Raw genomic sequence first — 27,126 nt, 5'->3', positions numbered from 1 at the left:
CCAAGGTTTGCTTGATCCTTTTTTGGAACAGCATTTTGAAATTTTGGCAAGGTCAAACAAGTAAATGGGAGAAAAAAAAAAAAAAAAGACATGACCTTATTCTTAGGCTTATTCTCTCACAAAGAGAAGCGGGATGTTTAAGAACCAGGAAAAGAGAAGGCAAATAGGAATCCCAAAAACATTCAAAATTTTTAGCATTGTCCATCACGATACAAATAGATAGTATATCATGAATTTGACTATTACGTAATTTCTCCTCCCTGGATCTTATCCAAACCCTTCATCTTGGCCCTCAGTGCCCTTAGTTGTCCTCTTCACCTTAATCTCTTCTCTCTCCTATTTTGTGTAAAAGTAACATACTTAAACTCTTGGATCTGACAAAGCAGAAAGAAAAAGTGCTATAATTAGGAGCACATGATGTGCCAGGAACTGTGTTACACTTGATGTTATTTAATCATGCAAACGCATCTGCTGAGATATCCAGTTTTGTAGAAGAAACTGAGGCTTACACCTTCCAATTTAGCATAAAGTTAGAATAAATTCTGAGCACCTGAGGATGGCCTGCCCGGCTCTACAGGGTCTGCCCCGCCTCCCTGGCAGCCCTCTCCTTTCTCATTCCCACCACCCTCCTCTTCACTATTACGCTTCAGCCAGACCAACCCGCGGGTTCCCTGATTAGGCCAACCTCAGTTCTATCCTGGGGACTTGGCACTGGCACTTTGCAATGAGAGAGATTGGAATCCTCTGCCCCCACATCTGGTTCCTTCTTCTCCTCCAATTCTCAGTTCAAAAGTGTCCCCTCCTCAGCCTGATCTCCCTGAATCCTCAGTTGAAAGCAATTCTTCCCTCAGAGTAACTCCCTGTTGTAGCCATGAAAGCGTTTCACTACGATCCCACTTTAGGGGAGTGTAGTTGGCTGACCACCTCCAACTGCCCCATCTTTAGATCCACGTCAGTGTTCACATCTGAGGCTGCCCAGAGTCCACCACTGAGCATCATGGGGGTACTAGACCCAGGCCGTTTTTGCCCAAGGCAGGACCCATCTAATGAGCAGTATTTCCTCAGGAGTCAGAGAAGGGAGCCCGATTGGCCTGGCCAAGACTTTCTCAGAGTCGTACCAGAGTCTGAGACTCTTCCTTAGCCAATTCTTCTTTCCTCCTCTCCTCCCCCAGGTGTCAGAGCTTCGTCCCCTTGGAAGGTCCTCCCCATCTCTCCCTGCTCTCATCTATCCTTCACAGGCATTTCCCCCAATAAACCTCTTGCACGTCTAATTCTGTCTTGGGGTTTGCTTCTCAGAAGACGTGAACTGGTACACTCTTTTTGTAAAACTCTTTATCTTCATAGCACTTACAACTATTTTTAATTGTATCCTGTTTAATGGATCCACTTACCTGCTTATTTAACACCTCTCTTCTACCACTGCTGCATCCCAACAAAGTAAGTCTTATTCACCCCCTCATTTCCAGTGCTAAGAACATGGCCTGACTCATGTCAGGTCTTTAATTAATATTGTTGAATGAATGAATGAATGAATGGTATGGAAGACTAGATTTATATTCTAAATCCAGCTCCTTCCCTTTATTTATTTAATATGGGTATTGACTGCTAGTGATTGGAAATAAAACAGTAAACAAAAGAGACAAATTCTCCGCTCGTTTGAATTTATGTTCAAGCGAGCGAAGACAGGCAGTAAACAAATCACAAAAATAAGTGTGTGATATGATAAGAGTTATAAAGAAATGGCAGCGCATAGTAAGGGAATGAAGGGTGACATGTGGGTGGTTAAGCAATATACGTCCCTGATAAGGTGGCATTTAACTGAGATGTTGTAACAGAGTCAGCCAAGCAGCTATCTGGAGGAAGAGTGTTCCAGGCAGGGAGAACATAAGTACAAAGGTCCCATGACAAGCATGTCGGGCAAGTTCAAAGAAGAGCGTGCAGGTCAGTGAGGCTGAACCACTGAGAGCAAGGAGAATGGTAGGAAGTAATATTTAGGGTGAAAGAAGTGAACTTGGTAAACCAGGTAAATCCTTGTATGTCATCGTAAGAACTTTAGGTGGGGTTTTTCTCTAAGTAAGATGGTAAGTAAATGGATATGTAGTTCTTAGTCAAGGGGTGACAATTCTAAAAGGATGACTCTGGTTGCCAGATAGAAAATAGGAGGGGATAATGGTGGAGACAGAGGGACAAGACAGCAGGCTATTGTGATATTCCATCAATATCTCAAACTAGGATATATCAATGGATGGTGATATTTGGCCAAATTCTGAATATATCTGAAGGCAGAGTGAACAGGATTTCCTCAAGGGGTTGAGGGAAAGGGAGGAATCAAAGAGGATGCCAGCTTTCTGGCCTGAGCAAATGGAAGGATAGAATTGCTGAGTACTGTGTTTTCCTCCGGTCAAGCTCAGTTGTACAGGTTCAGACACAGATAGGCCAAGAGTTGATTTAACCAAATTTGAGGTTTTTCTGTTGAATACAATGGTGGGGATGTTTTGAGGGTATCTGCAAAAGAATGATTATCCTGGTACAAGATGCGTAAGTTGCTTAAGGAGAGAGATTATCACATGACAGGGCATGAGGGACAGGGAAAAGGCATATGGTCAATGGATGGAAGATCTCTGTGGATTGAAGAATTGATGGTGATGAGGTTTCAGAGGGTGTGAGATGGAAAAATCAGAGGTAGAGGTCAGAGAGTGGGGCAGCCATGTTCTTTCCTTAGCATAATAACAATTTCCTTTTCTACCCCTGCCTAATACTTGGGAAGAAGAGTCATGGCTTAAATGAAACAACAACAAATCCCAAACCCACTTCTCCGTCTACCATCCCATGTGTCTACCACTTTCCATGGTTAAAAATTCTAGAAAATTTCCTCATTAATCTCTGCATGCTCAGCACTTACTTACTCCTTAATTTTACATGGTATGGCTTCCATTCACAGCAGTATATCAAAGTTCTTTGGTATATTTGCCAACCATCTACTGTTTTTTTTTTCTTTTCTTTTTTCCAAAGTTCTTAATAAATACATAGAGCAAAGTGGTTTTTAAACATTTTTTTATTTTAAACATTTTATCAAGAAGGCACTTTTTTTTTATACGGCAGGTTCTTATTAGTCATCAGTTTTATACACATCAGCGTACACATGTCAATCCCAATCGCCCAAGTCTTCACCCCCCGCCACCGCCCACGGCTTTCCCCCTTTGGTGTCCATACATTTGTTCTCTACATCTGTGTCTCAATTTCTGCCCTGCAAACCAGTTCATCTGTACCAACCATCTACTGTTGAAATGACAGACTCAAAGGAATTCAGAATTATTGGGATCTTGCCGATGATCTAATTCAACACACTTTTATAGGTAGGGATATTGCAGTTTATATAAGTTAAGGGACTTTCAAAGACAGATATGCAGTTGAAAATAGAGCTTTGAATTGCTCCAAGGTTATTTGATTACCTGCTTAGAGCTTCTTCTACCGTAATACTATTTCCAATTCTCTTTTGTTTATACTTGTCCCTGGGAGTATTTTTGATGCGTTTGAAATAATATATTACCTTTTTTTTTTTTCTTAAACATCTCCCTCCTTTACTTATGTACTGTTATATTCCTCAATGCCCCCTGGCCTCATGGACAATGACTTCAAGATTTACCTGCTTCAGCAGGAAATTGGCATCATATTTACATGAGCTCACAAACCAGTCTGATGGTTGAAGTCACTGCCTAATACTTTACATGTTTTTCCTCTTTTCCAGCTCTCTTCTGTCATGGCTGCTGTCTGTGAAGCTAAATGAGGGAGACTGAGCATTGCCAGGGGTGCCGTGTCCATCAGGAGCATGTAAGTGTCCATACTCAAGGGCTGTCTCTGTATGTTTTCAGTCCACCAGCATGCTGGTGCCTGGGTGGTGGTATGCTCCATGCAGAGATGATGGCCTTTATGTTATCTCTGCCCCACAGTGTTGTAACTTGCAAACCAAAGGGTGCTGCTTGTCTTTTAAAGTCTTTCAGTAATAATTCAATGAGCTTTTGTATTTCAGCCTTTGCCCAGAATCTCACAACATCTCTAATAAAAATGGTTTTGGTTTGGGGCCTTTCTAACTATAGACAGGTACGGATGCCATGCTAGCCCCGCTATTCTCCAATTATTTATAGGCTCTCCCCAAACCAGACTCTCTCCTTCTTACTTAGAGAGCAAAACCCTCAATGTAGACAGTGGAAAGGTATCCGCATGTTACATCTGCTCCCAACTTAGCCAAAGACACACACTGCCCATCGGTTGTCTCTGTGTGTGTGTGTGTACACGTCTGGTTGTCCTGACTCTCTCTTCTCTGGTTCATCCTTATCCCCACACTAATCCATCAATACACCAAGCCAACATGTCTCACGTAAACTCTCCTTTCCCACTTCTGCTTGTATATCTCATGGCAGGATGAGTAAGAAAAGGGTTGAAGACCAGAAGGAGTTTCTGGATTTTAATATCATTTCTCACACTAATCCCATTTGGCTTCTGACTGATATAGAATCTCAAGGTTGTAAGGGATCCCAAAAGTTCATCGATCTCTAGATCTTTCCCAATATATGATCATCCAGTCTAGAGTTTTATAACTTAGTCAAGAATAAATGAGTTTCTGAGGTTCCCTATTTCCTTCGGGGGAAATTGTACACTTTTTTTTTTTTTCACTTCAAGGTAAAATTTGTTGGCTATAGCTTTCTTCCAATAGGTCTTAAATCCACCACCTTGAATCCAGACAGAAGATGTCTATTCCCTCTGATTTATGATATCTCTTCAACCATTTATAAATAGCCATCACGTCACTTTGTATCTTCTCATTCCTGCATTAAATATCCCTAGTTTCTTCAATTATTCCTTATGACATGGTTTGGAGTTACTTTAAGACCTCGATGCTCTCAGCTGAATGTGTCTCAATTTGTCTTTTAACATATGTCTCTAACTTTCTTAACATATGATGCTCAGTATTATTCAGCAACAAAAAGAAACGAAGTACTATATGTGCCACAACATGGATGAACCTTGAAAATTCTACGCTAAGTGAAAGAAGGCATAGACAAAAGACCACATACATGGTTCCCTTTATATAAAATGTCCAGAATGCGTAAATCTATAGAGACAGAAAGTAGGTTATTGGTTGCCTAGGACTGGGCGTAGCAGGGAAGGTGGAAAGATTGGGGGAATAATGGCTATAGGGTATGGGGTTTCTTTTGCAGGTAATGATAATGTTCGAGAATTGATTGTTGTGATGGTCACACAACTCTGTGAATATACTAGCAACCATTGAATTTTATACTTTCAATGGATAAATAATATGGTATGTGAATTATATCTCAATATAGTTGCTTAAAACATAGCATGTCCAGAAGGGAAAATAGTACTCTGAGGTAGATTGCTTCAACATCTGTATATCAATTTCACTCTCTATAAAATAGATGAGTTAATACTATTTTTTCCACCTGCTTAACAAGGTTGTTGAATCATATCTTTCAACATCATAATTATGTAAATTGTTAATTATTTGAATGATTCTCACCACCTCATATCTGGACTATTAACACAATCCACTTGCTGGTAACACCACTTGTTCTGTTGGGTAAAAGCTTTTTTTTTTTTGCACCTATTACCCAGCTCAGGAGAATGTAGGGAACACTTAGTGCCTTGCCTGTTGTAAAAAAAATCCACCTCTTCACCTTAACATTTAAAGCTCTCTTTCAACTTTGTGCCATACTTCCTATCATTCTTTACAACCAAACTACACTTTGATTATAAAACCACTGTTATTTCCATCATGTACTTGCTTTTAACCCTTTTAGCTGGTTATTCCTCTTAAAATATACCCTGTTATGAAGTGAATGTTTGTGCCCCCCTCCCAACCCCATTCATTGGCTGAAGCCCTCACTCCAGTATGATGGAATTTGGAGGTGGGGCCTTTGGCAGGTAATTAGGTTTGGATGAGGTTATGACGGTGGGGCCCCCATGATGGGATTAGTGTCCTTATAAGAAGAGTGAGAGAGATTGGAGCTCTTTCTCTCCACACAGTGAGAGCACATCGAGAAGGTAGCCATCTGAAAGCCAGGAGGAGAGTCCTCACCGGGAAACTAAATTGGCTCATACTTTGATCTTGGACTTCTCAGCATCCAGAACTGTGAGAAATAAATTCCTATTGTTTAAGTCACCCAGCCTATGGTATTTGTTATGGCAGCCTGAGTTGACCAACACAAAGTCCTGGAAGCTCCCCATCAATCCCCACTCATGGCTTCCTTCTAAAGTTTTTTCAAAACTTTCTCCTCTTGGAATTTCCCCTCAAACTGCTCACTCCATTATTCTGCATCCTCTCAGAAGTTTAGCTTCATAATAAAGCTAATTTTCAGTTCTTATTCATCCATATATTGTATTTTAACTCCTCACCTACTTGACAAATGAGGGGGGTAATGTGTTATTATTCTGTTCAGCTTTCTTTTCTCCAAAACAAGTTCTGTAGTCATCTCCACTAGTACTCAGTCATGATTGCTTGCTCGTTTCTTGCAGTTGGTGGTCCCATACTCCATATGGCGTGAAAGCTTATAGGAAAGACTCACAGATAATGCAAAGTGGTAATATGTAAACACTATGTTGAAAGCTCACTCTGTCAAGTTTAATTCCAGAGTTTCTGATGAACATCAGCATTTAGACTGCCAAGAAATACAAAGAGGGTAGGAGGTGATTAAATACAATTTAAAGCTTGTTCCTTTTTGTTGGTATATTACAAAAGGCCATAGGAAAAGTTGAGGCAGTTCTTGAAATTGCAGCTCTTGAGCCCAGCAGGTTTGACTATTGCAGGAGAACAGGAAAGGGCATGTCCAGTAAGGAGGAAACTGGCAACCTCTGCTAGCCCACAGGCCTTGCTTAGGAGACCCACTCTAAGGCTGTTCTTCCTGTAGCATCAGCTCAGCCTTACCTTCTTGGAAAACTCAAGCCCAGTTTTTACGAATGTTTTTTTAGAAAATAAGACTTCCAGATGGTTGCTCTTTGGTTTCCATCAGAGCAATTTCCTAATTTTTGAACACATCAAAGAAGATGTTTTTCTTTGCTACCAACCCCATCTTATAATCAGTCAACATTTCCTGCGATGTCTATAAGGGAAAAGTGTAGTCGTACAAGTGACGGGGAGAGACCAGACCCTATGCTCATTCATACTGTGCTGGGTGAAATGCCAACAAGGGCCACAGAAGTTATTTCCCCCAGACCAGGTAGAGCTGGAAGGATGGAGGATGGTCTGGATCAACTCCATCTCATTTCATGGGTGAGGAAGCCGAGGCCTGCAATAAGGAATGACATGCCCAGTGGCTTATGATTTACTAACATGGTCATAAATATTGGTTCAGAACTTGGCCTGGAAGCTTCCATGTCGCCCCAGAGGAGGTCAGTTAAGGTGTGGAGATTTGTTTGTGTGGGTGTGTTGTTTGGTCTTACTTAAAAATATGCTCTTTTTTAAAGCTTATCCATTCGAAAATATAATTACCCTGGTACTATAGAGAAAGTAAAACGTTTCTATTGTTTCAATCCTTTAAGGGCTGATTTTGTTTAATGCAAGTAAGAAATATCCGAGGGCAATCTAGCAGTACACTTTGATGCCTCTGCGTTTCTGAATTCTCAGCCAATGAAAACATGTAAGCCAGGAATATGTCTGAATCTGTGGCAGGAGGGAATAGGTAGCAGCTGTGAAATGTGCGTAGTATGGAGAGGTTGGGCTAAGTGACGATTATGGTCTCTTCTAACGTTAAGTGGCGTTCTTTCAAATACTTTATCAACATATATCTGTTATTTAAGAAAAAAATTATCGTACTTTTCACACTGCTTTAAAAATTCTATTTCACTTAAAATATAAATATCTCTCCTCTATCATTAAATATTATTCTATAATATAACTTTTAATGCTGTAGAGTATCTCATCATTTTGGCAATCCTTGGACATTTTGTGGATAATTTTGAAAGTGGCATGAATGGACACAGTATGGAAAAGACTTTCTGAATAAAACTTATGGCACATAAAATTGCATGGATAGGAGAAAAAAATATGCTCTTTGATCCTTTATCTTACATTTTCTCAGGTTTGAGGAAATCCTTCAAAATGTTCTTTGCTTGTGGAAAGGGACGTGAGAGTGGATGGAAGGAGGGAGGAGAGAAGGGAAAAAGAAAAAAGCGGAAGAAAGTTGACCTCCTATCCTCCCCAGACTTTTCTGTTCCCCACTTTACCCTCACTGCTTTCTCCACGGTTCCATTCCCGGCCCCAGCTCCCTCTATTTCCCTCACCCCTGAAGGCCAGCTGACACGCGTTTACATTTGGAAAACCCTTGCGCGCCTGCCCGAGCTGGGCATGCTCAAACGCCCAGGACTGGCTTTTTTCGGTTTCCAACTTTGGCAGCTCTCCCACCCGCACCCCTAAGGGGCAGGTCCGAACACATCCCTGGGTGTGAGTAAACGGGAAGAAATTATCACACTCTCGCGGAGGAAGCAAGGTAGGGGGGCTCGCCGCGACGTTTGGCCTTCCGGGGGCGCTCCCCAAGGGCGCGCGCGGTGGCCGGCCCGCTGGGGCTGTGGGGCGCCGGTGTCCGCGGCAGCGTGGGCGCGCGCACCCGTCCGAGGGGGTGATGTCCGAGGGCTCGTGCTCGGGCGCGCGCTCTGGGAGTGGTCGCCGGGCGGCGGGAGGGGCGAGCAGGGGCGGGGCCGCGGCGGCGCGCGGACGCCGAGCAGCGCCGGGCTTCTAGAGGTTGCGGCGCGGCCACCAGCAGGAGGCCACCGGTAGCTGTACCCAGAGCCTGGAAACGCAAGACTTCGGGGCCGCGGAGGGAGGCGAGGCGCGGAGCCCGGCTGTAGGCAAGAGCCGCGCGGTGCTGCTAGCTCGTTTGCAGACAGCGCTTCCCTAGGTCCGTTTCGGAAGTGGGTGTGGGTGTGGGTGTGGGTGGGGGTGGCGTGGCGGCGTCGGGAGGAATTCGAACGCCCGCATCCAGGAAGAAAGAATTCACCTGTGTTTCGAGGCAGCGCGCCGGACTTGAAGGGAGCGGCGGCCAGCTCTCGCTCCTGGCACAATGGGCTGTACGCTGAGCGCCGAGGACAAGGCGGCGGTGGAGCGGAGTAAGATGATCGACCGGAACCTCCGCGAGGATGGCGAGAAGGCGGCGCGCGAGGTCAAGCTGTTGCTGCTCGGTAAGGGCGGCCGGGCCGGGTTGGCGGGCGGGGGCCCCCGGCGGGTCTGGGGCCAGGGAGTCTGGCGGGTGTGCTGGCCGCGGGCTCCTCGGCATTGGGAAGCCCGGAGGGGACGTGCCGAAGCGCGGAGGGCGCGTCTTGTAGCGCCCGAGGATGCTTTCGGAGCGCGAGCTTGTGCGGCGCGGCGCAGAGCCGAGGCGGGTGCCCCTCTCCCCGGTCCCCTTCCTCTCTGTTCCCTTGGCCGGGGGGAACTCGCCCGCGGCGGGGCAGGGGCTTCACTCGCGTGCCTCGGTGTGGACCCCGCCAGGAGCCGAGGAGCGGGTCGCGAGGATTTTCTCTGAAGTTAGCTCAGCTTTGTGAAGATGAAAGGGCACTGGCTACAAGGAAATAAAAGCACATCCCACCCTCCACCCCTCCCCCGCGCGAAAACCCTTCCTACAAGGTGTCGTATCGCGGTTGTGGTTTCTTCATGTCACGAGTGCCACGTTTTGTGAAATCAGTGCACCTTTTGTGGGGTCTCCGTAGGGTTGAATTGTGTCTTTCCGTTGAACTTCCTGTGGCGACTCCGTAAGTGTTAGGGGAGCACTGATTATATTTATCTTGCGTAAGGAAGTAGGCTATGCTGGACGCTGGATTTTTATTACGGTGGGGACATGGAAACCATCAAAGTTAGTTAACACTGAATTCAGAAAGATACTCGAGCGGTGAAAACCGATGTGAAAGGTGTGAGTGGGTCACATTGGACAACAGGAATCTCTTCTCTGCTGCTACGGCTTCAGATGAATGAGATTTGCCAGGTACACGCAAGGCTCTTATTTGTTCTTAGTATTGTTCTCCTGGTGAAACGCTCTGTGGAGGTCTTTTGCAGTTGTTTGAAGGGAGGGAACGTAAAAAGAGTAAACCAGGATTTTGATTAAGGGATGCATTAGGAAAATACTCGCAGCTTAAGATCTGTTGATGTGTGAGTTAGGGTTTTCTTTTGTTTGCATCCCCATACCCCCCAAACACACACCCTGTAGGCAGTGAAGTAGGTGAAAGATTTCTCAGAATCTTTATTTGCAGTCCCAGCGACTGCTTTTATTTTTGTAACGGTTACAATAAAATAGAAATACTATCTCACAGACCTGTTTTCGGTAAGCTTCTGTTTCATTGGTTTAATGACTGCAGGAAAAATGGTGGGTTTTTTCTCCATTACTAGTAGGCTTAGAAGCAGCAAACTTGGCATGACTAAAAGTAATAATGATCTGAGTCATTCTGCAAGTAACTGTGAAATAACTTTGCATTTTAAAGACCTGGTGGTTTTCTGCACCCCCGCGCCTCAACGTAAATCTTTCTCAGTTAATACTGTTTACTTAGGTTTTTACATTAATGAGAAATACTGTCTTTTGAGGAAGTCAGTGTATTTTAGTGTATTGAGCACAGAAGAGACACACCTTTGTATGGAAACGTGTAGGTCCTCCTCTTTTGAATTCAGTGTGCTTGCGACAAAAAATGGAAAACGGGTTGAAAAGTTCTTTTCCTGCCGTTTCGGCACTCCTGCTCTGTTATATTATTTCAGTGTATTGTGTGACTCTGAGTTGGAGTCAGCCATCCACCATGTTTAAAGCATTGGGAAATGAGTCCTCTGGTGTTGTTTTATGCTTTAAATAGATGTCCGTTAGAGAGAGATGGACTAGCGTCAAGGTCCGACAAGTTGGCTTTTGCTTATATTCATAAGAGATCAGTGTTTCTCAACTTGAGCACTGTTGACGTTTTGGGTGGAATAATTGTTTGTTGTGCGGGCTGTCTTGTGCATTGTAGGATGTTGAGCAGAATCTTTGGCACCCACCTTTTAGATGCCAGGAGCAGCCCCCCTCCACTCGTGACCCAGAAGAGTCTCCAGATAGCCCCCAAACGTCCCCTGGGGGCAAAATTTAATCTTGGCTGAGAATCACTGTTCTAGACTAACAATTAAATGTACTTCAATGTGTAACGTAGAACCCAAAGTTGCATCTCCACCACGAACTATAGTGAGAGCCGTGAGAAAGGTGTAGCAGAGTTGCGGTTTTCACAAGTTAGGGAATTTTTGTTTCTCCATACCAGTAACATTAGAAAGCTTTCACAGGGATTTCAAAATCTTCAGGTAACTGAATTTCGTCAGCTCTCTCTTCTAGCTTTAGTCTCTTGCTGTTCCCTACACCTTTTCTCTGTAGAAATCCCCGTCACAGCATCCCTGTCTTGTTGGCCCAGCACTCCTCCTCTTTGTCTGTCTTACTCCCATTCTGCTCTACCCTTTTGCCCAGAATTCCAGCATTCTAGTTCCTATAAACAGAATGTTGGCTTATTCTTGGAATGTTTGAAAACATTTTTCTTTTTCGTAGTTTGACTTTAGCAGTGGAGGGTTGACCTTGGGTTCCTTTTTGGAGGTTTAAAGTTATACGTGTAAGGAGCTAAGTGAAATCAGTCCTTGTAAAACATGGCAGCTGAATCAGTTAGAAATGTGAAATGGTCTCTAGGTAACCTATAACCGATGTCAATTCTGTTTACATCAGATTTTCCTCCTCTTCACTTATTTTGTTTTTCTAATCAAATGATTTTTTTTTTCATTTAAGGTATACAGCACATTTAAGATGGTATAGTAAATAGTTCATTGTATTTCATTTTTCTTAAGGCATGTGTTGTCATTTTAGACATTTGGGTTGAGAGATTCGGGTATAAGACACATACAAAGATTTGGGCACTGGATGTCTATTTTATACATATATGTGTATATATACTATATATGTATATATATATTGTGTGTGTGTGTGTGTATATATATATATATATATATATATATTTTTTTTTTTAAACTCAGAGGTATTTCACTATCCTTATTAGGAGCAGTGAATTAGGCCTTCAAAAAAAAGAGAGGACCTAGTCTAATCCTTGACCTAAAGGAAATCAGGTCAGGGTTTGAGTGGTTCTGAAGATTTAGCTTTCAGGCTTTAGTATTAGAATAATAATCCTAAATAATGAAACTTATTTTAATAATTAAAGTTTTCTTTCCATTGTATATGGCTGATTGTCTCAAGAGAAAGCATCATTTATTGTTATATCTTTGAGGATGTTACAACTTATCCTTTTAAGGGTATAGAATTAGGCCTAGGTTGTTGTTTCAGTGAGACTACGTTGTACATATGGGTACTTATTAAATAACTTACGATAATTTTCAAAGCTATATGAGGGTAGAGTACATACAAGTAAAATTTTTATGAATTAATTGTTCTTAAATTATTTCACTCTGGAGTTTCTTTTTTTAGTTTTTGAAATTTATTTAATTAATTAATTTACTTATGGTTGCATTGGGTCTTCGTTGCTATGCGTGGGCTTTCTCTAGTTGCGGCAAACGGGGACTACTCTTCGTCGTGGTGCGCAGGCTTCTCACTGCAGTGGCTTCTCATTGCCGAGCACGGGCTCTAGGTATGCAGGCTTCAGTAGTTGTGGCAAGTGGGCTCAGTAGTTATGGCTCGCGGGCTCTAGACCGCAGGCTCAGTAGTTGTGGCGCAGGGGCTTAGGTGCTCTGCGGCATGTGGGATCCTCCACGGCATGTGGGATCTTCCCGGACCGGGGCTCGAACCCATGTCCCCTGCATTGGCAGGCGGATCCTTAACCACTGCACCACCAGGGAAGTCCCTTCACTTTGAAGTTTTGAGCTTGTATTCTCCTCCACTCCTCCTGTTATCCTTCCCTCCACTGAACTCATCCCCACAAACAAACAAACAAATACAAATCCATACCCTTTAACTCTTTAACTTCTTAAAATGAGGTGAGGGACTGGATCTCTTCTGCTTGGTGAATATTTTTACATTGCTCCCACCCACCAGCTATTTGAGAAACTAAACCGTTCATCTTTTTGGCTTTCTTTAAACTTGCCCTGTGACTTCCCTAGTTGAGAAATTCTGGCATTGCAGAACTTTTGATTTTGCATAGCTTTAGCCGTTTCCTTAGAGTTGGCTCAGGATCTTAGATGTCAGAAGGCCCCTTTCCTTAAGTGAGTGAATGGATATGGTATTTCTACAGGGGTTTTGTGCTTCTCTCTCCCTCACCTACCTTGTATTAGCATTACTTTACTAGAAGCCACAGGTGGTGTGAACATGTTTTGCAAGTGCTGATTTTTCTGTATCTTTTGTTTTTCCTTCTCACTTTTATAGTTCAAGTTCTCCTCTGCCTCTGGCAGCCTAGTTCCAGTAGACTTTCCTGCTTCTGGTCTTTGCCTCTAGCCTGCAGTAGGTATCATGCTAATGCCTTGCTCGGAAAACCATTCTTGACTTCTCCATTGCCTGCAGAATAAAAACTTTCTTCTGGACCTGGCTTCCCTCTAGCCTCATACTCTTTCCCTTAGGGCACCGTTCTTCTCCATACAGGAATAGTTGGCATATGGCAGAGCACATTTGCACTCTGGTTTCTAGTGTGATTTCGCTTTATGCCCCGCCTGCTTCCCGCACTAGTGTGAGACTTCAGGGGCAGGATCTTTGTAGGTCGTCATGAGCATATTTAGTCCTTTTGTCATGAGCATATTTAGTTCTTAATTATGTTAATATCTTGTGTAGGATTAGGATTTACCTAGAATATAAACCTTATACTTTGCCATTTTCAGTATTGATGGGAATGTAAACAAAAAGGGCACAGTAAAAGTAAATGACGACCAAAGTAAGCGCACGGTGTCTAAAAGTAAGTTGTTTGGTTTAAGAATTTTTTTTTTTTTTTTTTTTTTTTTTTATTGGTTAAGAGCAGTCTAGCTGGTGTGTTTTATTCCGAATCATAGCTTACAGTTCTCTGTTGCTTGATTTCACACATGTTCTGTTAAATGAAAATCAGACTTTGGTTTTGGCAAATTTAAACCATTTTTTTGCTTTAAAGAATGTACCTTCTCTCTTTTTTTTTTTTCGGTACGCGGGCCTCTCACTGCTGTGGCCTCTCCCGTTGCGGAGCACAGGCTCCGGACGCGCAGGCTCAGCGGCCATGGCTCATGGCCCAGCCGCTCCGCGGCATGTGGGATCTTCCCGGACCGGGGCACGAACCCATGTCCCCTGCATCGGCAGGCAGACTCTCAACCACTGCGCCACCAGGGAAGCCCAAGAATTTTTTTCATATTTATAAGAACTTTTCACAGTCGATATATTTATTTGACAGGTTAGATAAATTCAAGAAAATGACAATGGATATTCATTGTCCATTGAGTGGGAGGAAGGTCTTCTGTGTTGTTATAGTGTTGTGGTGCAGTGTTAGTCCTTAAAATCATTTCTTTTGGTAAGGATAGATCTCAGGGTTTTTTTTACTCTTTATTTTCGACCTCTTAGCTATAAAGAGCATGAATCTTGTTAACTTACCAATGATAGGAAATACAGTACCTACATTATAGGATTTAGTCGAAGATGTTATTTAAACCTGAAAAAGATCACTGTAATTTTTAAGACAGAAATTGAGTATACAACCACGATCTTAATTTGTATTTTCTTCTGCATTTCTCTCTGCCTTGGAAAATTCAAGATACCACAGATTCACATGGGAGGACCTGATGTATCTGTCACATTTCTAGGACACATAAATCTCTTGGTCACACGTTCTGGCACGCAGTTACCCAATGTCGGACTTCCCGGAGCGTGACATTGGTGAAGCTCAGATCCCGGATGGCATTTGAGCTGAATGAGCTAAAGGTCAACTGCACCTAATCCTGTAGCGCTTAGGCTGCTCTCTGTCATGATTTGTTAAATACTAATTAAAAACTTTAACAGAAATAAGGTTAAAAATCTTAACAGAAATGGGGCAAAAATAATTTTAAAACGAATGTTCATTACCATAACTTAGTGGCTTAAAACGATGCACACTTTATTAACTTTACATTTCTGTAGGTCAGAAGGTTACACCAAGCTAAAATCAAGGTGTCAGCCGGGCCGCTTTTCTTTTGCAGGTTGTAGAAGAGAATCCGTATATTTGCTTTTTCCAACCTCTGTCTAGAGTAGCGGTCCCCAACCTCTTTGGAACCAGGGACCAGTTTTGTGGAAGACAGTTTTTCCACGGGCATTGCGGGGCGGCGGGGAGGTGATTCAGGCGGTAATGTGAGCATTGGGGAGCGGCAGGTGGAGCTTCCCTCGCTTGCCTGCTGCTCATCTCCTGCTGTGTGGCCGGGTTCCTGACAGGCCTCAGACCGTTCTCTCGGTCTGCGGCCTGGGGGTTGGGGACCCCTGGTCTGGAGGCTACCTGCTTTCATTGGCTCCTGGCCTCTTCTTCATCTGCAAAGCTAGCAATGGCTAGTGGTGTCTTTCTCACGTAGCATGACTCTCCTGTCTCCCTCCTTCACTTCTAAGGGCCTTTGTCATTACGTTGGGCACACCCAGATAATCCAGGATAACAGACTCATCTCAGGATCCTTATCTGAATCACATCTGCAAAGTTCCTTTGCCATGTAGGATAACGTGCTCACGGGGACGGGGGGCATGGGCATCTTTGGGGGCTGTTATGCTGTCTACTTTAGTCTGCCCTCATGGAAAATGCACTTATCCTGTCCCAACATCTCCCAACGTCTCATCCCCTTACAGCATCAACTCAACATCCAAAATCTCATCCAGATCTCAGAATCTAACTCTGGTATGGGTGAGATTCTCCATAGAATCCATACTGGGACCAAATTTCTCCCTCTGTGAACCTGTGAAGCTAGAAAACACATTACCTGCTCCTAGAATACAGTAAGAGGGCACGGTGATAGAGCAGGCATAGGATACCCGTTATAGTCACTCCCGTTCAGAAAGGGAGAAAGTGGAAAGAAAAAGGCGTGAGTATTCAGTCCCACGCACTTGCCAAACTACTTTAGGTTTCAAGGCCTACAGATAACCTTGGTGACTCTGCTTGACTTTCTGTCCTCTGGACTCTTCCTTTTCAATCAAAGGTAGCACATGTTTGCAGCGGAGTAATGTTAACAGCCTGTTTCTTGCCTGTGTGATGGTGATCTGACAGCATTCTTTCATTTTGTACCTTTTTTTTTTTTTTTTGAGTTTTACTTTTTATACAGCAGGTTCTTATTAGTTATCTATTTTATACATATTAGTGTATACATGTCTATCCCACTCTCCCAACTCATCACACCACCACCACCGCCTTATGTACTCTTTTAATTTATCTTTTCCTCTCCCATTTTACTATAACGGGTAAGAAAGAATCAGGCCACAACTTGAAGAATTTGCTTGGAAATCTCCTTGTCTAAATATTCAAATTTATAGTTTACAAGTTCTGCTTTCCACATAACTGCAGGACATAATTCACTTATGCTTTGCCACAAAATAACAAGGATCCTCTTTCCTCTAGTTTCTAATAATATGTTCCTCCTTTCCATCCAAGTCCTCACCAGCAGCACATGTAAAGTCCACATATCTATCAACAGTCTGTTCATGACCGTATTTAGTTTTCTCTGCCATGTTCCTCACTTTCTTTTGAGCTCTCACCAGGGGAGCCGTTAACATCTGTGTTTTTAACAGCGTGTCAAGGCAATCTAGGCTTTTTCTATCATGGCCCTCAAAATTCTTTCAGCTTCTACCCATTGCGTAATTCTAAAGCCATTTCCACGATTTTAGTGTTTGTTGTGGCAACACCCTACTTCCAGATACACTCACTGATACCTCATCTGTAACTTCAGGGAATGCATAATGATGGTAATTTTATATTCTTTGGTCCCTTATACTTTATGTGACTGTTATGGTAATCGCAAAACCACCAGTTTCTGGTGTTTCTTATTGAACTCATGGTATTTCACTTGAGGATTAGTGTGAACGAATAAGACTTTCCTTTGTTTGCCTCCTCTTCAGTGAAGTTTTTCCTGACCTTCCAGTCTAAATTAGTCTTCTTTGAGCTCCCTTCCAAATTAGACTGTTTCGAAATCATCTTGTGCGTTTACTTTTTTATTGTCTGTTGCATCTCTCCATGGGGATTGGCTCGTCAGACCACGAATCCTGTCCAACTTGTTTATCACCTAATGAGGTGGCACGTACTAGTCTTTTCATAAATGTTAATTAAATGAGTGACTAATCAAATGATTCATTTTGAGTAATAGTCTTTTTTTTTAATTTTGTTTTTAAAATTTATTTAATTTATTTTTATTTTTGGCTGCTTTGGGTCTTCGCTGCTGTGCGCAGGCTTTCTCTAGTTGCAGCAAGCTGGGGCTACTCTTCATTGCAGTTCACGGGCTTCTCATGGCGGTGGCTTCTCTTGTTGCGGAGCACGGGCTCCAGGCACACGGGCCTCAGTAGCTGTGGCACGCAGGCTCAGTAGTTGTGGCTTGTGGGCTCTAGAGCGCAGGCTCAGTAGTTGTGGCGCACGGGCTTAGTTGCTCCGCGGCATGTGGGATCTTCCCGGACCAGGGCTCGAACCCGTGTCCCCTGCATTGGCAGGCGGATTCTTAACCACTGCCCCACCAGGGAGGTCCTTGCCTGTCCTTGTGTGGTGAGAATTGCCATTGGTGGCATTAGTAAAGTGCCTTTCATGTTTTTGGTATCCAGTTATGCCTTAAGTTTACTAAATCCTTAGGAGAATTTACAGTCTATTTAGGGAAAGAAAATGTGTACCTAAAGATAACTCCTTATAAGGGAAAATGGGGAAGAAGTGGTATAAACAGATACCCGGGGACATGAGCTGTAATATCTAGTGTGCATTGTTGATCTTGTGGGATGAGGGTGCAGGTAGCATGCCTCTCAGAAATCACAGCAGTTAAGGATCTGTCCATCGCCATCATGTATTTCTCTCTCTTTTTTTTTTTTTTTGGCCGTGCCTCGCGGCATGCGGGATCTTAGCTCCCCGACCAGGGATCCCACCCGCACCTCCTGCAGTGGGAGCGCGGAGTCTTAACCACTGGACCGCCAGGGAAACCCCTTCATGTATTTCTGAGCAGACTTTTGGATCCTGGTTGGCTGTAAGCTCTGTATTATACAGAAACCTGCAATCTAGAGGAGACTTTGCCATCTGTAGTTTAGTTTTCTTACTTTTTTCCACATATAAGGAACTTGGGCTGTAAAATGTTTTCCTTAAGACCTTGGGCAAGTTATCCAGTTCTTTAAGCCTCAGTTTTCTATAAATTCCAGATAATAAATGTACCTACCCTATAGGGCTGGGGACAAGATAAGCTAATGTATCTACAGTACTTAGAGCAGTTGTACATGGCACACGTTTTTATTAAATATAAGCTGTTATTATAAATACTTTAGAGACTCTTTGCGATCAGCCCTCCCTCCCTGCCTCCTTGTGGGTAGATCCATTTATGGTCATAGACATTAAATCCTTTAGTTGGCTCTTCTTAGCAGAGGGTATGCACATAGCAAAGTTTTCAAGAAGTATAAAATCAATTGTAATTACTAGTTTCTGACCCCACCACAGCTTCCTTCTGGGGCTTGGATTTCTGTTAACAGACTCCCCACTGGGAATAGACCAGGTAAATATCTGTGCTAGGTTAAGAATTCTATAGAGCATGAATTTTGAGTAATTAGAAAACTTTACAAATGATTTAAAAGTAATTTCTCTCCATTTTATTACCCATTTTTAGAATAAATGCAGTAATTTCCTGCAAACTTTCCTTTTATCTTTCTTGAAAATAAAACACAGCTGTTGATATAAATTACGAAACTTTGAGTTGACTCAAATGAATGTGCCATTTATCAGGGGAGTTTATGATTATTTCCTACAAATTTTAAAACTTTTCTGAAACTCCCTGTACTGATAACTCAAAGAGATTACTAATAAAACTCCAGAATTACAATGAATTTACTTTTAAAAGAGAAGCAACATCTCTTGAAAAGTGGTCATAACCTTGAAATAGAAACAAGCATTGAATCTGTGACAGTATTTATGCCTTTTAATAATTTTTCAAAGGAGTCACTTAAGACAGCCTTGAATTACCTGGAATTCCTCTGTTTACCTTGCCTTTCTAAGGTACCCTCCAGATTCTTTTGTTTTGTTTTGTTTTGGTAATATATTTATCTAATGTACATTATATTTTTTCTTGCTTGGGCACATGCCTTTTATTTGATAGTGTTTCATGTATTTAAGAAGCATGCAACCTCTAAGGAAACCACATTTAAAATTAATATAATATAATAGGAGTTAGAAGAAAACTGCCTTCTGTTCGGTAGTTCTGAAGCTAATCTTTTGAAGCATAACGTATTTCTATGCAGTTTGAAAATTGATCTACTGAGTTTTCACAAACTGAGCACATCAATGTCATCAGCAACCAGGTCAAGACGTGCCTGCAAGAGATGTGTTGTGACAGTACAAAGCGGTGATGCCGGTCAGTTGAGTTGCTGGAACTGATGAGAAGGTGCCCCCCCGACTCTAGGCCAGCGCTCCGCACTCACCCCCACTCCTTCATCCCTTCTTAACCCTCAGGACCTTCCCATCCTCCGTGATTCTCTCTACCATCTTCACGCTTCTTTAAAGACTCCTGTATCCTGCTCCGTAAGCATTCTCAAGACATGCCCAGCATTAAAAGTAATAAAATCCAGACAAAAATGTTCTTACCCTCCTTAAAGAATTTTTCATCCCACATTTTGTCATCTAAACTTTTCAAAATATTAGGCTGCATTCCCATCCTTTTCACCTTCCATTCAGTCTTTAAACTGCTTTTTATTTTAAAATTGTGGACTTTTCCAGTGGTACAGAAGTATTGGGAAATATCACAGACACTCATGGAACACGCATCAATATATTTTTTTAAAGAGATAGTCTCTTGTGACTTTTCTCTCTCCACTGGAGTTTCTTTTATAATTAGTTTGGGCTTCTCATTCTAACTTCTCTCTCTCTCAGCCTCTCTCCTCTCTCCTGCTTTATATCTCCCTATTTTTTGTGTGCTACTTAGATATCTCCTAATTTACTTTCTCTCTTCAGTAATCAACGAATGTGCCTTTTAACATAATTGAGTCTTTATTTTTAATGGTGACATTTTTATTTCTAGAAACTATTTCTAATCTTTTAAAAATAGTTTATTGTATTTTCTATCTTTTTTAAAAAGTAACTGATTGATACTACACTTACTTCATAGTCTCTTTGCAAATTGATTTTTTGAAAAAAAAAATCTTGTTGTTCAGCTACTTGTAGGGTCTTGACTGTATCTCATGGTAAGTAGATTGTATCCTCTTGTAATTTTTTTTGTGAGCATATATTAACCAACATGTGGCCTGTGTGAATCCTGGGCACCCTGGACTGGCTGCAGTTTTCCTTTCAGTCTTGCAGGTGGAGGGTGGAGGACAGGTTTATTTCTCATTTACCTAACATGGTGTTCCAAAATTGAAGGCATCATCTCTCACCCACTTATTTACACTTTCTCCTTCTTCCTGTTTTCTTCTTCTTAGCTCCCGGCACCACCAGTCCTTGACTTCTTATTTGTCTTCACACTGCATTAGTCAAAATCTCCATTGACTTTATTTTCTAAATATTTTAGTTTTTTTAATTCTTGGTTTTTTTAATCTGTGGTTTTTTTTATCTTTTGCATGTACATGAATAAGGGGAAAGGCAGACAGGGTACCTTAGTGTCATCTAGATACAAATGGATGAATACAAGTGGTGTACTCTCCAGACATCACATGGCAAGACTGTAACCCTGGCAGCCTTAAGGCAGGGAAATAACTAAAATATTTAGAAAATAAAGTCAATGGAGATTTTGGCTAATGCGGTGTGAAGACAAATAAGAAGTCAAGGACTGGTGGTGCCAGGAGCTAAGAAGAAGAAAACAGGAAGAACTTCTTATCATCCAGCAGCACTGAACTTATTTATTCCTGTGCTGTTTTCTTGCCTCCCTCCACCCTTTGCTCACGTGGTCTCTGCTTAGGTTGAGAAGGGTGTGTGTGTGTGTGTGTGTCTGTGTGTGTCCGTGTGCGAGCACGGTGGGGAGGGTCTTCTGGGGATCCTCGTTTACTCGCATCGTGCCCGTGACCCTGGCAGCCAGCTGCTTTCTTGTCTACTGGCACCCACTGCTTAAGTGTGGACATCCTTGTTGGTCCGTGATGTCTCGTTTTGATCATAGCCGGGAGCATCTGTCTCACTGTCGTGGCCCTCCTCGGTCTCTCGCGGAGGCTGTGGGCCTCCTGATCTCGCTCCTCCCCAGGCGGCTCTTTGCTGCAGAGCCAGCACGTGGTAGCCGGGCTCTTAGCCCCCTGAGCGCGCTGCTTTCTCCAGCCACCTCAAGCACGTTGCGGGTTCTGAGTTGCATCGATTCTGGGGTGGTGCCACTGTGCTGGGGGAGATGAGCTCAGGTGTTCTCTGGACAGAACTGCACGTCTCCGTCAGGCTGCGTGGTTGTGTTGCTGCCTAGGCGACTTTCTTCTCTCGGGATCCCAAATAGGCCCCTCTGCCTTTAGCCATCTCCTCATCCTCTCTCACGTACCATTCACCCCTGAAACTTTGGCCCAAAGAGGAGATCAGGATAGAGGTGACTCCCTGCCTCCTTTATCCCCCATCTGCCTTCTGCAGTTTGCTCCTAGGCCACTGGGTCCCTTGTGGCCGCCAGGGTTACAGTCTTGCCATGTGACGTCTGGAGAGTACACCACTTGTATTCATCCATTTGTATCTAGATGACACTGAGGTACCCTGTCTGCCTCTTTCCCCTTATTCATGTACATGCAAAAGATTAAAAACACCACAGTAATTTCCAAAGTATTTCTCGCATTACGTTCTCTCTTTTCCTTTACATTCCTGCTGTGAAGTTGGTTTTTTCCACAGTTGTATGTTTTTTCTGCTCCATATGTGCTCACCTCATTTTCCTAAAGCAGCTCTTCTTAAACTTAAACTTTAGTACACATAGAAATAAGTTGGCATCTTTTAAAACGCGGGTTCTCATTCAGTAGGTCTGGGATGGGGCCTGAGTTTCTGCATTCCTCACAAGCTCAGAGGGGATACCTTGGCTGCTACCCACAGTCCAGTCCATACTTCTAGAAGCAAAGTCCTAGAGGTGATCCTCCTGGATCTTTTCCATTTATCCATTTTGTAAGCATTTTTCAAGACTTATCCGGTCTTTGCCACGTTCATGAAGCCTCCCATAACCTTACTAATAAAGTATTTAAAACAGTGCCTTGCACGAAGTAAGCACTCATTATGTTTTATACATTCACATGTATGTACACACATATATAATGCCTACCCACTTAGTATTATATAGTTAACTTCTGATGTTAATCTGGAACCTTGTTTTAGTAGTGCATTTTGAGAAAAAACTATTTGATGTTTTCTTGCACGGAAACATGCGCTTCCTGGAAAGTGATCAAAAACTGTAATTAGTGATAATGAATCTTCTGTGTATTTAGTAAGAATTTTTACAGTGGATTGCTTCTTGTGATGATATGATTATTCAGGTCAGGTTGAATGTGACCTTATAATAATGTTTTTATGGACATTTTCATCTGGTAAAGTTCATGATGAAATTCCTTTGTTAGAAGTAAGTAAAAGATGGTTGCAAATTCTGAGCAAGTTTATAGCCATTGCTATTTGTATATAATCTCAGCTCTCCTAATCTATATGCACATACAACACATTTTCCACTGCCCTTAGAAGGGAATTCTGATCTTAGAAAACTATCCGTCACATTAATATTTACTGACAGGTACCTACAAAATGTGATTAAATATAGCATAAATGTTCTATAACTTCTGCTTTCATCATAGTATCATTAGTTGGTTGGGCTTACTTAAGTTAGTTATGACATCTGGTTCTTATGAAATGTGTAAATTCATTCAACAAGTATTTATGGAATGCCAGCCCTATGGCCTGCATTTAGGTATCTGGGAATGGAAAAATCTTTGGGAAGCGGAAATTAATTAGAGAAAGTAGTCTTTAAGCATTTTACCATTAGATAAAAACAATATGGTTATTTTGGCTTGTTTAGTTATAAGTTTAAGTATAAAACAATGGATTCTGGGTTTCTTCCACTCTGCCATTTGTCTTAGTAAGCCTTTGTGGTAGATCATTTTAACTTTGCTTTGGATGATTGCATTTTATATGTCAAGTTGAATTTTATTGCTTTTTGCCAAAAGCTATTAAAAAACTTGCAGAGCAGAGAATAAGTGATGAGCTCCACAGTAACTTATACTGTGCACATAGTGATGCTTACTATAATTTCAGAACAAACTTCCTGAAAAGTTATCATTCAACAAATGTAGCCCATTTTAGTTTTAGCAGTCACATCTGAAATAGCTTAAGCTCTAATCTAAGAAGTATACAAAGAGTGATTCTGAAACATATGAAACTCTAAACAGACGCTTCCTAGTGGCTACCTTTTGAGAGTCAGCTGAACTTATGCTTTATAATTCACAGACTTGTGTAGATTTTGAATTTGTTTGGGGGTTTGTGGATGTTTTTGTTCGTTGTGGACAAATGTTATTTTAAAAAACAGAAACATTAGAAAATTCAAAGAGAATGAGTCTGTCAGATATGCAACTTATTTTTTCTGAATAAAGATAGCAAATGCCATGAGGAATTTCTAGAATGGATCCATGTACATGGGGGAATAAATTGAGAGTTGAACTTTAGTATTTTAAGAATCATATGGTGTTCTAAAAAATAATTTGGTATAATGGTTTCATCTGGATTCTGAAAGTTAAGATTAGGTATTTAGATTTTATGACAGTTTTAATCATTAACTATTATGTGGATAAGTTTGCAACCAAGAAAGTCACCTTATTTGATAGAACGTTTTGAGTACAAATATAGAGGTATAATTACTTGTCATGTGTTTCCCGTATAAGTAGTCTGTGACTGAAGAAAAGTTGGTTTTTAGTAATGTATATATCATTTACATTTGTTGCATTTTCACAGTTTAGTTTACTATAAAGTTTCTAAAACTTGATGTATATGTCTTAAATTGAAGCAGTCAGCCAGAGCACTTGAGTTATTAAAAGTACTCTTTGAATACATTTCTTCTGCTAATAATGGATTATGTAATATAGATCCAAGATTGTTTCATACTTTAATGCAGTCTACTTTTATAATTTCAGTATTGAGATTTTATAAAAGATACATTCTTCAACTTTCTTGGGTGTAAAACATCCATAAAGTATTTTTCTTCCTTCCTAGCTGTTTTTCTAATGTTATATTTAATGTTTATATATCATTCTCTTAAAAATAAATTGGCATCTGTGCTGATAGGTATAGTAAATATCTGACATGATAAGTGTGTGAAGAATACTTCTGTTTTTAGGTGGGGCTCTTTATGGGCTAGGAAGTGATACTCCTCAAACCAGCTCTTGCAAAGAAGCCATCATTATCACAGAAGACTCAGAGGAAGCCCAAGGCTCAAACTCTTTAAAGCTGGTGTGTCAGGAACCAAGACTGGTGACCTTGGTTCTGGAGCTGCATGACATTGCCTCAGTGATTTCCATCCAGCCTTTGGTTTCCTTATTCCATGAGCTTTAAGTTCAGCTCACACCACTCACTGCCTCAAACCCTTAATCAGTTTTCCAAAATCAGACAAATCACCTGCCCATCTCAACTTTTGCCCCAAGCTATGGATTCATAGGTCTTTGGTAGGTGAATACTGGGCTACCTTTCGGTCAAGTGCTCACTCTTCTCTGGTCTAGGCAGCTGTGGTGTGAGAGTAGTGCAGGGTCTTTGAGCCTGCTTCTCAGTAAAGCCAAGGAAAGGGCTGTCAGACTCTGTTAAAAAAAAAAAAAAAAAAAAAGGCATGGTGTGTGCTTCCAAATCCTTTATATGTGCACTTTGGACATTTGGGGAAAAAAACCTTTGAGAAAGTTTCTTCTCTTGGTGCACTTTTAAATTTAATTAATTAATTAATTAATTGGCTGCATTGGGTCTTCATTGAAGTGTGCGGGCTTCTCACTGCGGTGGCTTCTCGTGATGCAGAGCACAGGCTCTAGGGCGCACGGACTTCAGTAGTTGTGGTGTGTGGGCTCAGTAGTTGTGGCTCACGGGCTCTAGAGCACAGGCTCAGTAGTTGTGATGCACGGGCTTAATTGCTCCACGGCATGTGGGATCTTCCCGGACCAGGGCTCGAACCCGTTTCCCCTGCAATGACAGGCGGATTCTTAACCGCTGTGCCACTAGGGAAGTCCTCTTGATGCATTTTAAACAACTGACATAATTGTGTATGTGTGTGTGTGTGTGTGTGTGTGTATAAAAAACTGTTTTGTCTTGTTTACCTGTCATTAAATGTTTTCTGTAAATTTCAAGTGCACTGGCTACATAATAATCCATTTTATAGATCCGATATGATTTATTTAATCACACTAATCTTGAAAATTGAGATCTTTGAGTTTTATGATCAGATATTATGCTGAGATCATATTTTATGCATATATCATTGCCTGTATTCCTGATTATTTCCTTAAATTACTGGCTTGAAAGGTTTGAACTGCTTAAAGGCTTTATGTATACAGGTAAATTGCTTTCCCCAGTTGTTCAAGTTTGTACCCCTACAGGTGGTATGTGAGGCTGCTGTTTCACCTCACACTCATTAGCATTGAGTATTCTTATAAATACTAAAGTACTAAATTGAATAAAAATGGCTTCACATTGTTACTTTAATCTGCAATCTTGGATTTACTAAAGGGCAGTAGAAGGGCTTTCTGTTCTAAAGAAGTTAATCTGGTCCATTTTGAGATTCGTCAGAACCTGTCCTGTAATACTCTGCATACTTTTGCATATATTTTTCCCCACTTGTGTGCTTCTTTCTCGATTTTGCTTTTTGACATATATTTCTTGTCTTACTTCAAGTTAAATAAAATGATTGAGAAGTGTTTAAATTGTTAGACCATATAATTATGCCTTGATTTTTTTTTTCTTTTTTTTTTTTTCTGGTACGCGGGGCTCCCACCGTTGTGGCCTCTCCCGTTGCGGAGCACAGGCTCTGGACGCACAGGCTCAGTGGCCATGGCTCATGGGCCCAGCCGGGCCCAGCCGCTCCGCAGCATGTGGAGTTCTCCCGGACCGGGGCACGAACCCGTGTCCCCTGCATCGGCAGGGGGACTCCCAACCACTGCGCCACCAGGGAAGCCCTGCCTTGATATTTTTATATTCACTTAGTTATATATGCCTTCAGGATATACAACCTAAGAACTTTTTCGTATACTATACTTAGTATAAGTATACTTATACCAAGAAAAATATTTTCTGCAATATTGTTAGTAGTAAAAGCAAAATTTGGAAATACCAGAATTTACTCATCTTCAGGAGTGAATAAATAAATGAGCAGGAATGAATAAATACGAGTATATATTAAAAATGAAATATATACAACTATACAAATGAAATACTATCCAGAGAAAGTGAACGTATGATGCATCTCAGTGATAATGTTAAGTTACATATGCAGTGTGTAAAATGATATGCTGTATGGCACATCCATGTAAAGTTAAATAAAATCTTCAGAATGATACCATATATGTTTATAGGTACACACGTATATAGCAAAGTATGAAGAAATGCATGGGGAGGATAAATATCACATTCAGAGTGCTGGTGATTTCTGAGAAGCGAGAGAGGGAAGTGGATGTAAGAGAGGTATGTAGTGCTTTATGTCTCCGGCAGCATGCTGGATGCACTACACAGGTGTTGATTCTCTTATTTTCCAGGTATTTCTGTATGACTAAAATATTTCCTAAGTACGCAGAAGTGTTGTTACTGTGGGCTAATTCATGTCAATTTGGGCATCCTCTTGTTTTGTGCTTTCACATCTGTTATTTCCCAAGCCTTGTTTCTCTCATTTCCATTGCCTTGTCCATCATCTTTTTTTTTCCATTTTCATATAAATTAATCTGTTGTGATTCCTTCCTACCTGGACTTCCTACTCACACACTTTCTGCCTTTCATTCTAAATTAATCCTCGTGAATGACAGCTTTCATCTTAGCAGTAACTGCCCAGAGTCTTCAGTAGTGGTGATTACTTACAGAATATCCCCCTGTTTATTACTTTGGTAATCAAGAGCCTCTGTG

The 27,126-nt window shown here is 41.7% G+C and overlaps 1 protein-coding gene across 1 annotated transcript in view; it reads left to right on the top strand.

Annotated features, from left to right (window-relative positions):
- Positions 1 to 8,985: 8,985 nt before the first annotated feature.
- LOC307058220 (guanine nucleotide-binding protein G(i) subunit alpha-1) overlaps positions 8,986 to 27,126 on the top strand; it is a gene marked incomplete at its 3' end in the record, with an annotated part of 88,369 nt that continues 70,228 nt past the window's right edge. Inside the window, exon 1 of the mRNA XM_079711657.1 lies at positions 8,986 to 9,192. Within this exon, the coding sequence (XP_079567783.1) occupies positions 9,075 to 9,192 (118 nt within the window). The 5' untranslated portion in view covers positions 8,986 to 9,074. The remainder of the gene's footprint in view (positions 9,193 to 27,126) is intronic.

Source organism: Hyperoodon ampullatus, assembly GCF_949752795.1.
Source record: "Hyperoodon ampullatus genome assembly, chromosome: 9".
NCBI classification, from domain to species: Eukaryota; Metazoa; Chordata; class Mammalia; order Artiodactyla; family Ziphiidae; genus Hyperoodon; species Hyperoodon ampullatus.
Note: the sequence above shows the minus strand (reverse complement) of the source record. Positions and strands in the feature narration are given on the sequence as shown.